Below are 12428 nucleotides of genomic sequence, written 5' to 3' on the forward strand. Positions count from 1 at the left end.
ATGCTTTTTATCATGTTGAGCTATGAATGTCCTTGACTGGACACATCAAATATATGCAGGACAAAATCTGCCACCTGCTTATTAGTGTTTGGTGATAGGCAAAATCATCAAGACTCATTTTAACATAAGCATCGATGCCTAGAGAGGAAAAGGTGACAGTTTAGTGGAGACCAACTAGCAGGAACTGTAGTTACAAGTCCAAGGCAGAGAGTATGGACAGTGTGTGGACCGCTGCTAGGCACAGAAGCTAAAGTCACATAACAAATAGCCCTTAAGTCAGCAGGAATGTGTCTGAGGTCAGAAAGGTGGAGAAGAGATCCGATGGCTTGCTTGGGCTCTGGATTCCTCTCTCCTGCAAGCAGAGTGTGTGGGAGACCAAGGACCACATTCTCTCATCGATAGCCTCCAGTGTCTGGTCCCTGGCTACCACCACACCTCTCTCATCCTCACTCCCAGCACAGCCCACATCCTGTTGTATAACCACTACTACTTGGGGCTTCAGGAAGCTGCCTCCAGGGCAGGAGGGAACCACATGCATGCATACACGCACGCACGCACGCACGCACGCACGCACGCACGCACGCACGCACGGCTTTTCTCGTCTTCCCTAGCTCTGTTCAGCAGCACTTCCTGGCAGCTGATGGAAACCAGCTTCTCAGCCCCAATTCCTTCCTCACCGTCCCGTCTCTTCTTGTATCTCCACCTGCCGTTCAGGTGCCCTGTGTGTCTCAATCATCTTAAGGACCAAGCACTCCACAGGGACCCATCCATCACTCTCTGCACCTTTGATGTTGCGATACATGTGGAAGGATTGCTAGTGTCCACCTCCTCTAACAGGAAACACTGCATTGAGTGCCTGGGCAGGGTCTGAACTGCCTTAGGACACAGGCTGCTTTGAAGGACCTTCCAGAAGAAAAGAGACATAACTTTCCTAGCCAATACACTTTATTGCCTTTTGCATTACAGAGAGGGGGCTGGTGTATTCATGGAGATGGAGATGACCATCCAAGGATCTAAGGGGAAATCTGGAGAGGCACCTGTGGCAGGGGCTGGGCCAGGATCTATAAATGGGGCAGGACCTGTGCCAATGATTACAGAATCCATCCCAGAGAAGAGTGTAAAACACAGAGTTAAAAAAAAAAACAACCCAAAAATCAGAAAGCAGGTGGGGGATGGGGGTGGGGGACATCCTCGTAGAGACAGGGGGGCGGGGAGGAGGTATGGGGTGTGTAACAGTCGGAGGATGATGAGCCGGGAAGTAAAAAAAAAAAAAAAAAAAAAAAAGAATAAAATTCCTTAAATAAAAAGGAATAAAAAAAGAAAAGAAAAGAAAACCTAAAAAGAAGGAAAAAGAAAAAAACAAAAAGCTGTAGGAAAGGCCAGTTAGGAGAGGAAAGGGACTGAAGGCAGAGAGGACACTGGTGAGGCAGCGGGGAGGTGGCAGGGAATGGCAGCAGGGCAGCTGAAAAAAGTATCCCCACAAGGTGGCTGGCAGACAATCTGAGCAGCCATGATCTTTCAAAGGCTGTTGAGTCAGCAATGTCCCAGTACTGGCTACTAGCAGAGGAGGCAGGAGAGCAAGGTTCTAGGACATGTGTTCACGGGGAGGCTGAAGAGCAAGCTGTGGAGTCTGCAGTCTGTCCAGAGAACAAGGAGTAGCAGGGTGCTCAGAGGGCTGGATCTGGGTCCACAGAAGGCGATGTCTCTCCAATCTGTCAGACTGCTCTCTGATTCAGGCCAGAATACAGGTCCCGCTGGCCTTTGCGGATGGGCTGAGGGTGGAACAGGAAGCGTGGTTAGGACGGTGGGAGGAAGGAGATATGAAGGGAGAATAGGCATTGGAGCTTTGGTTGGCTGCAGCGCAAGGTGAGACCTCTGGGCTTGGAGTCAGGAGGAGCCCAGTTGTAACTTGGCACACTTAAGCCAGTCTCTTCCTTCTGGCAGCCTCAGCTTCCCTAACTCAGCCATGGAGGCTGCAAACACTGACTTTTGTTAAGGGTCACTGGAGTTACTGTGATCTTTAAATACCTCGTTCCTGGTGCTCTAAATTTTGTACGGTTCATTCAATGTGATAAAAAATCTTCAAGGACTGCTGGTGCACAGCCACACCAAGGGAAACCCTGGTGCCAGGCAGTAACTCTTCAACTGCCAAACCAAATGGCAGCCTGGTGGAGAGGGGCTGTGGTGCCTGGCTGTGTGCATGTGCTTGTGTGTGCCATGATGGAGGGAAACTAGGGGCTATTATTAATCCAGCACAGCGCCGTCCTAACAACTGTCTGACTGTCCTGGGGCATGCTAGTGGGACACCATCCTTTTCCTATCTATCTGGTTAACATTTGCAAATGTGGTATCCTCCATGGCTGAATCTCAGCCCAGCAAGTAAGAGAAAGAAGCATGTCTCCTTTCCTCTACATGCTTGTGGGAGCCAAACAGCCTTTGAGATAGTCCCGTTATAACATGAAGAAGGCAGAGAAGGCAGGCACATGGGGAGCCTGTCCTGAGAGCCCTGAGAGAGCAGCTTGAAGTGTCTGGCAGATAAGATGGACAGTCCCTGCTGGTTTCTCTAGGAGGAGCCCCCTCCAACGTGCCACCCACCATATCCGGTTACCTCATAGTCTGGGTTGGGAACAGGTGGTGGCCGCTCCTTGTTTTGCCCTGCAGAGGACAGAGGGGGAAAGTGCTGTATCCATGCTGAATGCCAGTCTTGCAGGAAAGATGGCTGCTAGGAGATCCAACCCAAGGGAGGGCAATCCTTTCTTTTCTTTCTGCTAATCCCCTTTCCCACCCAGCCACTCTTCCTTCTCTTTCCTTCACCCAATCCCTAAGGCCTCCCACACTTTCTCATCACGTGTGACTCTTCCATTATCTCTGCAAGGGGAAGGGAGAGGAGGAGGTACCAGCTAAAATCCTGAGCTTGGGGACTGAATCTGTTTACTACTGAGCACTCCAGGCGTTGGAGGAAGCCCGCTGGCTTGGTTGGTCAGGGTTGGTCTTCAGAGGTTTTCAGGGTGGGAGGAGAGGAATGATTTTGAATGGGGGACCTTTGATAGGGATCTAGAATGTGCTTAAGAAGCTATTTGGAATCTGCTGTAGACTTGGTGCCCATCCTGGTCCAGGCTAGATGTCTCCTGACCCAGTTCGATGGTTTTACCTCTGGGCCTGCTACCAGCACCGGTTCCTCGGGTCACAGGCTTGGCCTTGGCCTTCTTATTCTTGCTCCAGTAATAAATGACCATCAGCAAGCCCAGAGTGATACAGATGTCAACAATGATGATTATGGTTACTGCTGTCAGGTCCACCTCCACACAGTACTCACACACTGCAGGACACAGGGGTGGGGGAGGGAGAGAAATGACCCAAAAAAGGATAATAAATACCAGGATGTGGGAGAAGAGGAAGAAACAAATGAAGACAAGTCTTCCTTAGACACCTGCATGCTAGCCAGCACCAGAGTCTTCCCTGCAGTGGTGTCCAATGAGGAGGATAGTAAGAAGCAATATGGGTGATTATGATTATTGCCTCTGGTGTCTCAGCTCTATTACTCATTAGTTGTGGGGATTTTTTAGGCCACAAAGCCTCTGCTTTCATATCAACAAAGTGGGAATAAAAATGGGCTAAACCTATATGACTGATGTGGGGATGGCAGGAAAGGATCCCATCGTATGGTCCTTCGGGGTGGAGCTCAGAGGTATAAGGCTTGCCTAGTGTTCCCCAGGCCCTTGAGTAGCTGAGGCATGTGTAGGGATTACAAATACAGTACTTAGGCTGGAGGTGGTGGTACATGCCTTTAATCCCAGCACTCTGGAGGCAGATCTCTGAGAGTTTGAGGCCAGCCTGGTCTATAGAGTGAGTTTCAGGATAACCAGGACTATTACAAAAGAAAAAACCTAATCCAACAAACAAACACCAAACACCAAAGCAAAACCTCAACCCAAAGACAAATACAGTACCCGACAGATGGAGCTCCTATTGTCTATTGTGATGCCAGCGTTTGGGACTTGTAGGTAGTGGCCCTGAGTCTCTCTGGATGTCCTTGTAATAAAATGGGTCTCTGAATAAGCGACCCCATCAACTCATGATAGTAGTAAGCCTTGATTCTGGGTACGTTACAAGGCAGGTGTCCCAAGTCTTCATCTGTGGGAAGTTACTGTTTTACACTGGTACCAATGGAATTACCTAGACAACTCCAGGCCACACCATGCCGTCTATTTTTCAGAAAATACTGAATGTGTGGCCCCGGAGAACCTGGGGTGGAGTGCAGGAGGAGCTGAGAGATGATAGGGTTCTTGAGAAGGCTGATTTGGGAGGAGCCCGAGTTACCTCTGGCTTTCAGGTACAAGTACGTGTTTTTCCTTGAGGCTGATGTGTAGCAGACGTAGTAGCCACTGTCCTCGACTTCCGAGAAATCCTGGAGCAGCAGGTGCTTATCATGCTGCTGAGGCAGTACTTGGTCATTTTTTTCCCATTTTAAGTTCTCGTCACTGTTTAGAGGGCATGTCAACTCTACACTGGTTCCTGAGATGGAGACTTTATATTCTGGGAAAAGAAGAAAAGGGAAGGGGATTGAAGGGGAAACTCTAGGGAAATTTCACAAATGTCAAATTAGTGCTGTGAGAGGCAACTAGATACAGGGTGTCGAGATTTGCTTGGTAGAGAGTGGTCCCGACTGACTGGAGAAGGTGGGAGAGGGAATGTGTGAAAAGAGGAGGGACAGAGAACATTCTGGAAGTTGGCTTTAGCATATAAGCAGTAGACAGGGACTTGGGAAGGGAGGGTGAAAGTAAAGAAAAACCCCACAAGAGTCCTTCCTTATTTGAAATCTTTCTAAAATAGATGATGAGAGTATAACAGGAACTTCTCAGCTCTTGGGGCTGATCTCTCTCAATCTGTTTTCTCCCCAAGACCCATTGGTTTCTATCTTCTGACAGGGTGTAAATAAAACATTGTAAACTCACGTGCCGATGCCCCATCATCTGCAAATGAAAAAGAAACAGTAAGAAAAGAACAATGGTTTACACTTCAATTTGAGGTAAACGTCTTCTAGACAGAATAGATAACAACCCATCAAGAACCATAAGCCCCCGAGGTGACGTCTGGATTCAGCCTCCGGAGATATGCTTTTGTATAATCCACATACTTCAAATTCAACATACAGGAGCATGTGCCCATAAGGCAGAACTACGGAAACTAGAGTCATCAGACAGAAAACTCGAGGACGTTTCCCCTGCTTCAGCCAGAACCATTTTCCACAGCTGTCACAGGGTCTTCTGTGAATTTGAATCACTGACTCTCAGGTCTATAGATTTTTCATAATTTTTTTTCTTTTTGTTTTGAGACAAGGTCTCATGGAGTCAAGGCTAGTCTCAAATTTGCTATGAAGCTGAGAGCAGTCTTCAACTTCTGACCCCGCTGCCTCTAACTCCTGAGTTCTGGGGTTCTAGGTACACACCATTATGCCCAGTTCATGTGGTGCTGAGGACCGAACCCAGGGCTTTGTGCAGGCCAGGCAAGTGTTCTGCTGTCTGAGCCACATCCCCAGCCTCTGGTTTTTTTCCTTTAAAGTGCTTGAAGCTGCTTGTAACCAAGATCAAATGTCTTATTCGATATATGTCCAATATATGTCTACATTGACTCTGAATGACCCAAGACACTTTTTAAGTGCACAGTTTAAGAGGATGGCTCTTTCTGTAAAGAATGACCTGACATTGCATTGTCTCTGAGTATAATGGATTCTCTTTTTTGGTTGGTAGGAGGAACCAGGGCTGTGGGCAATAGCAGGCGTTGTTTTTGAGGTGGGCTGGTGGTCCTTCCAGGAGTTATGGCTGGATCTTGGACACTACTGGGATATACCAGAGCCCTGTTATGACAGGATCTGAGCTGGAAGGGAGAAAATGGAGGTGGGTGGCTCAGACACAAAGAGACAGAGACTAGGCCGTGTGAAGAACAAGTCACCGAACCTCTCTGAGCCTCGGTTTGTTCGTTTCTTTTAAAAAGTCTTTATTAAGAAGGAGTCTTGCTATGTCACCTGGTTTGGCCTCACATGCCACCTTCCTGCCTTGGTCTCTTGAGTGCTGGGATTACAGGTGCATACCATGGCTCCCAGCTTCTTCCTCATCAGGGGAATGGAGGTCAAATGACTGCCTCAGAGATATCTGAGAGAATCGAATGGACCCTGAAGTCGAACATGGATTCATGTAGCAGATGCTCATGAAAAGTGCTGCTTTCTTGCCTCTCTTTCTCCCTGGGATCCTGCTACCATGGAGACCAGTGCTGGGCTCACACTCAGCCATTCAGCAGCCACTCGGCTGGGCCTTTGTACATACAGATCCTGCTCTACCAGCTGCCAGCTGGGAGCTGGGTACAATGAAAATAGAGGGTTACTTTGACTTAATTTTTACCATTGATGTTTCCTAGAAAGCTTATGTGAATCAAAAATCATAAATAAGATAAAGTGATATTATGTTTAGGAGGTTAGTTTGAAAGCATGTTTAAAAAAAAAAAAAAAAGAGCTTACGGCCCTATTGGTCCAAGTTCAATGCCAGAGTGTTTACACATGCTCATACAAAAACAGGATACCCATGCATAGAAACAGATGTGTTCGTGAAGTTTGTACACATCCCCCTTTACAAACATCCATGGCATTTCACAATGGTTAAGAAATTGAGCTTCTTATAAACTCTTTACCCCTCATTGATTGGACTGTCATTTCTAAGCCTCTCCTCCCTTATTTAGGGCAATAGTTAGAACATATATGCTCAACAAAATTTTAACACTCATTCTTCTATTCAAATACTAACGAGGTCTGACTGTGCTCAGCTTCTAAGATATACATCTCTTCACACCCCCTCTCTCCCTGAGAGAGAGGCTTCACTATGTAGCTTTGGTTGACCTGGAACTTACTATGTAGACTAGGCTGGCCTCCGGCTCAGAGTTCTAGCTGCCTCTGCCTCCAGAGTGCTGAGATTAAAGTTCATGTACCACCACACCCATTTAATCCCTTTTTAAAAAGAGATTTAAAAGAAATTTTATGTGTATGTTTGCTTGTTTGTATGCACAGAGATGTGTGGGTGCTCCTAGAGTCCAGAAGAGGATGGAAATGGGTACTGAGAACTGACCTTTGGTTCTCTGAAAAAGTAGCAAGGGGTCTTAACCGTTGAGCCATCTCTCCACATACCCCCACCCCCATGTCTATTCCCTATAATCAGCAAACTTCTATAGAACTGCCAAATGCCATCTACTGACTTCTATGGTACTGTGTGAGAGTCTTGGATGAATCATTAAGCCTTCACAACAAGGCTGTAGGGTGTTTGCATTTCCACACAATGATCGAACAGCACAGATATAAGTAAGCTATCTATTATCACTCAACAAATAGGAAACTGAGTCAGGATTCAAACTTGGCAGTCGAGCCTCAGGGGAGGAGGATTTATCTCCTCTGCCTCAAGCATCCTTCTGCCCTAAAGTATAATTGAAACCTTTAAAACCGAGTTCAAGAACCACCTGCCCCTTGCTGCCTGCCTCAGTTACGCTTTGCAGAGTTTGCCATTCTTTTCATATTTCATTTTTCCTTCCGCACCTACTCATTGTGTGCAGTACACTGCAGCATCAAATACCAGTGTCTCTTACAAGACAGTTGGCTTCTTGAGGACAAAGAAGGAGCAAAATGTTAATATTCTGTTCATTTACTCACTCAAATACTTCATAGAGCATCGCACCGTGGGCCAGGAACCAAGGTCAGGCAAATGAAATGCTGTCTTGGCTTTCAAGGAACTTATGGTTCATACAAAAACAAGTCTATGTGCCTTTCCCTAACAGTATGCTCAGGGAAGCACACAAGCAGACATGGACACTAGCAACACAATCAGAAACATCTCAGACAGACCATCCCAGTCTCCCTCTCTTAGCTGTGGTTCCCATTGTGGTGGTCCTTCTCATTAGTTTATTCTACATCCGAGAGGGGCCGTATAGAGCAAATCTTCTTACCAATGTCCTCGGTATCTGAAAGGGAAGCAGTACGAAGCCGTTAGTAATATTCTTATCAGTGACTAAGACCCACCCTACTTCCATGAGTTAGGACCCTCCCCTCAATCTTAAGAGCACAGTGGATCTTGAAGTTCCTCTGACTGCATATGACAAACTGTTCGGAGCCTTACATCTTTATTCTATATCTGTTGGCTATGCACCAGGTATACAGTGAAGGGGAAGGAGCCTGTCACAGTTGCTGCTTTTGAACACAATGTTGCTTCTCTGTTTGGAGGTGATGACTGGACAGAGAGGCTTCCAGGTTTGGGATGGCCTTGACTCTATTTCCCTACCTGAGAAAGTAAAGTTTGGGCTAGTACACAGGTAGACACCCACATTCAGACCACTCGAGCACGTGATTATGAGTGTGCACCCAGATGCCATTCCAAAGCTTAACCAGGGTCACCCTATGCATGCATTCTGGCCAATCTCACATCCTCTACCAACCTCATATCAAACAGGAAAAGCAGAAGAATGAAAACCACTGATAATTACTTTTTTTTTTTTTGAGACTCGATTTTTCTGTGTAACAAGCCCTGGTTGTCCTGGACTCACTTTGTAGACCAGACTGGCCTTGAACTCACAGAGATCTGCCTGCCTTTGCCTCCTAAGTGCTGGGATTAAAGGCATGAGCCACCGTGTCTGATGCTTTTAACTTTTTGTTTATATGTGTATGTTAGCATTCCTGTGAGTGCATGCGTGTGTGTGTGTGTGTGTGTGTGTGTGTGTGTGTGTGTGTGTGTGAGAGAGAGAGAGAGAGAGAGAGAGAGAGAGAGAGAGAGAGAGAGTGCGCGTGTAGAGGTAGACATTAGGTGTCTTCTGCAATAGCTCTCCATCTTACTGCTTTTGAGACAAGGTGTCTCACTGAACCTGGACCTTGAAGACTAGGCTATACTGGCTGCTTGGAAGCCCCAGGGATCCTCCTGTCTCTGCCTTCCCAGTGCTTGGATTGTGCCTGATTCTTGCCAGGCAAACATTTTACCAACTGAGTCACCTTCCCAGCTCTACTTTAAACTTTTAAACAACTTTAAATTGTTCATACACATTATTTTCTGGTTCTCTTGGTTCTCTAACCTGGGGTACATCTATAATAGAAAGGAGGGAAAAAAATCTTTCACTGCTGCCCGTGGAATGTCTAAGGGAAGCCTTGACCAGACTGTTCTCCAAATACGGTCAGTTCTGAGAAAGGTGTTCTTAAGTGATTTGGTCATTGAATAAACACCACGGCACACATGTACACAAACCTACATGGCAGAGGCCACTGTTCACTCAATCATATGGTGTAGCGTGTTGTGCCCACTGTTCACCTAGACTATAGAGTGTCCACTGTTGTATCCACTATTCACCTAGACTATACAGTGTAAAGTGTTATTTATGTCCAGCCCACAAAGCTCTGCAGCATGTAATTAGATGCTCAGACGCTCACAACACAAATGGTGTCTGTGTATGCGCACACAAAACAGATACAGTGAAATACCAGGTGATGGGAGCTTTCCAGCTCCACTGTAATTGCATGGGATCACTGCTGTCCATCAGTTATAGACTGGATCACTGTTATTTAGTGTGTCGGCTAAGTCCAGAGTCCTGGCATAACTTTCATAGCAAAGAAAGAAATCATATCTTACCGTCCTGGCAAGTGCCAACTGGAAAACAAACAGAAGAGACATGAGTTAGTACGTGCTGTGAATGCCTGAAATTCCAAACAAAAAGAACTGTGCTCCTGTCTGATCAGAACTGGTATCTCAAGTCCTTTTCACCCATTGTCACATAACAGTCATTTCTATACCACAGGAAAGGACATTTCCTACAGGGCATCAAGCAGAGGATCCCAGGCAATTCAGGAGGAAGTGGGACGAGGAAACTTCTAGCATTCGATGTGAATGCACGGTGTTTAACAAACAGAGGTCAAGAAAGCCGAGGCTCATCTCAAGACAGAGCCACAGAGCTTTGCAGCTGCCCCTCCATTTTCAAAACTGCTCTCTGACTTCAGACAGAAAACAAGCCCTTGGTGGGTGCAGGTGTTAGGATTCTTTCTCATTCTGTCTTTGCTGAGCTCAAAATTTCCACTTGTTTTCTGCTTGAGACAGAGGTGGGGATATTTGAAAGCCTGACGACTCAGCAACTAGAGCCTGTGCATCGGACTATCCTGGGTCCCCTCATCAACACTGACTTGGCTCTGTCACAGTGGCCAGTTCCCCTGCACTGCCCCAGCGAGCGTTTTGCTTATGAACAGTCTCAGTGCAGGGTGAGATGTTCTGCATCCCCAGAGCAGACAAAGCACATATCTACGGTGCTTGAGTCTTCAACATTCTCCTTACCTCCCTCCCCCGTCTTTATCTTTCCCTTTATTATGTTTGTTTACATTTACTTAGTGTGTGCGTGTGTGTGCATGTGTGCTACGGGATTGGGAGGTCAGAGGGCAACCTGTAGGAACTGCTTCTCTCCTTTCACGTGTAGGGCCTGGGGAGGGAATGCAGGTTGTTGTCGACCTTGATGGGAGGCACTTCAGCCACTCAACTATCCCATAGCCTCTCCTCTTTTCTCTTTTAAGTTATGTTTTCATTATTTGTTTACTTATTTATTTAATTTAAGGGGTAGTACAATTAATGACTGCTTCTTGCAGGAGTCATAGTCTGCCCCTTGAGACTCAAAGTGTGTTCCTTGGACCAGTCCCATATAAATAAACCCAAAGCTTGTTAGAAATACAGGATGTTGAAGGAGGTGCTGGCCCAAGCTTAGAATCCCAGCATTCACGGGGCTAAGGCAGAAGGGCACAGCGTTTAAGACCAGTCAACTTAGACTGTCTTATGAACCTCTGTCTCACAAGCAGCCAGCCAACTCTCTCAGGACCCTCAGTGAAGGTGTGTGCACAGTCAAGTTTGAGAAACCCAAGGTGAAGCAGGAAGTGGAGGCACACGGCTGTGGTTCTGAGAGAGGAGCCAGGCTGTGGCAATTTTCTAGGTCTTTGACATAAAACTCTCATGAGCCATTTGCCTCACAAAGTGCATGCAGCCCTCCTGAGCACAGACCCTGTCGACGGACATCTCTGGCTTCCCAGATCAACTGCTAGAATTGCTGTTTAACAATGAACAATTATTCAGTCGTGCATGACAACTTCATCCGTAAGACAGGAGCTGTACCACTTTTCTTCCATGGAAGAAGCAAGAATCAAACTGATTAACCCTTGTTTCTTCATGCAGCACATGCACTTAGCAAAAGGCCGTGTGTGTGTGTGTGTGTGTGTGTGTGTGTGTGTGTGTGTGTGTGCGCGCGCATGCATGTTGTTTATGTGATCTCAATTATTTACCAATTCTATCCCACTTTACTTCCCCAAAAGGATGAACTAGTTGGAATCTCTTGGTCACTTCCAAAAGACTGGAAATTACAAAGTGTCTCAAAGATACTAAGCTGGGATGAGCCTGAGTCTAACCCTCCCGTCTCCCCCAAACCAAGAGAGGCACTATCTCTGCTTATTCCTTGTGTTAGTTCTTAGCATTGCTACGTTTACAGACAGATGGGCTCATTTTCCACGACAGACAGACCTCTTCTCTCAGTTGATGAGATCAACCCAACTGATTTCCTTTGCTTGTCTCCTGAACTGTCTCCCTGCACCTGGGTCACATTTCTTTCCTGTCCCCAGCCCTTGTCCCCCCTTCCTAACGGTATCACCAACAGTTCCTTGAATCTTCTAGTCACTGAGGCACCAGCTGCACTGGGCAAGACGGTGAACCTTGCAATGGCCTGGGAAAGCACCGCCCTTTCATTCCCCTACTCACCTGCTAGGAGGCTGAAGCCCAAGATGCCCCAGAAAGCGTTCCACCGCATCCTCTCAGAATGCTCTCTCTACTAAGATGGCGGACGCAGCCAGCTCATTACTTCTGAAAAAGAAACAGATGAGGTTTTCAACACACTGGCTGCATGCAAAGACCCTGGATCATTGGTTGCCATAGTAGGATGAAGGAGAGTGGGGGGCACTTCAGAAGGAGAGACTTACCATTTCTGAAGAAGGCACCAGAAGCAGGCAGGGGAGGCAGGTGTCTGAACCCCACACAGGAAGTGTAGAGGGGACTCAGGGCCCGCCTGCTCCACGTCACTTGGAAATGTTTGAGGCAGAGGCCTCCGCCTTGGTTAACTGAGGAAATCCGGGCCTCACAGCCTTCCCATAAGGATGAACAAGGGGGGCTCTAGAAAGCCCCCGAGAGTGCTGTGAAAAACACCTACCTGTGCCCTGTGCAAAGCACCTCCACACTGAGGGCGCCTTCCTTATGCATAACCCCTCCAGTGGAGGCAGGAAGACGTTGAAGCACTCAGTATCTGCCTTCTGTTAGGGTGCCCTTGGGTCTGAGCAGCAGGATGGAGTGGAGCCGTCTCATTAATAATCTTCGAGGGGCTTGCTTTTCTTTTCT

The 12428-nt window shown here is 47.1% G+C and overlaps 1 protein-coding gene across 2 annotated transcripts; it reads right to left on the reverse strand.

The window, feature by feature from the left end:
- Nucleotides 1–1298: 1298 nt before the first annotated feature.
- On the reverse strand, nucleotides 1299–12066 carry Cd3e (CD3 epsilon subunit of T-cell receptor complex). Of its 2 annotated transcripts, none has more exons than XM_029481790.2 (9): nucleotides 12017–12066; nucleotides 11799–11900; nucleotides 9648–9665; nucleotides 7984–7998; nucleotides 4956–4973; nucleotides 4321–4536; nucleotides 3152–3319; nucleotides 2609–2655; nucleotides 1299–1772 (listed from the first exon to the last, which is right to left on the reverse strand). In XM_029481790.2, the coding sequence occupies exons 2-9, from the start codon at nucleotides 11845–11847 to the stop codon at nucleotides 1716–1718; spliced, it is 588 nt and encodes a 195-aa protein (XP_029337650.1). In that variant the 5' UTR covers nucleotides 11848–11900; nucleotides 12017–12066; the 3' UTR covers nucleotides 1299–1715. The 2 variants fall into 2 exon arrangements, with proteins under 2 accessions (XP_029337650.1, XP_085684385.1); XM_085828259.1 differs by having other exon boundaries at nucleotides 11799–11897; nucleotides 12017–12061.
- Nucleotides 12067–12428: the final 362 nt, after the last annotated feature.

Source organism: Mus caroli, unplaced genomic scaffold (genome assembly GCF_978045245.1).
Source record: "Mus caroli unplaced genomic scaffold, Mus_caroli_1 scaffold_11, whole genome shotgun sequence".
NCBI lineage: Eukaryota > Metazoa > Chordata > Mammalia > Rodentia > Muridae > Mus > Mus caroli.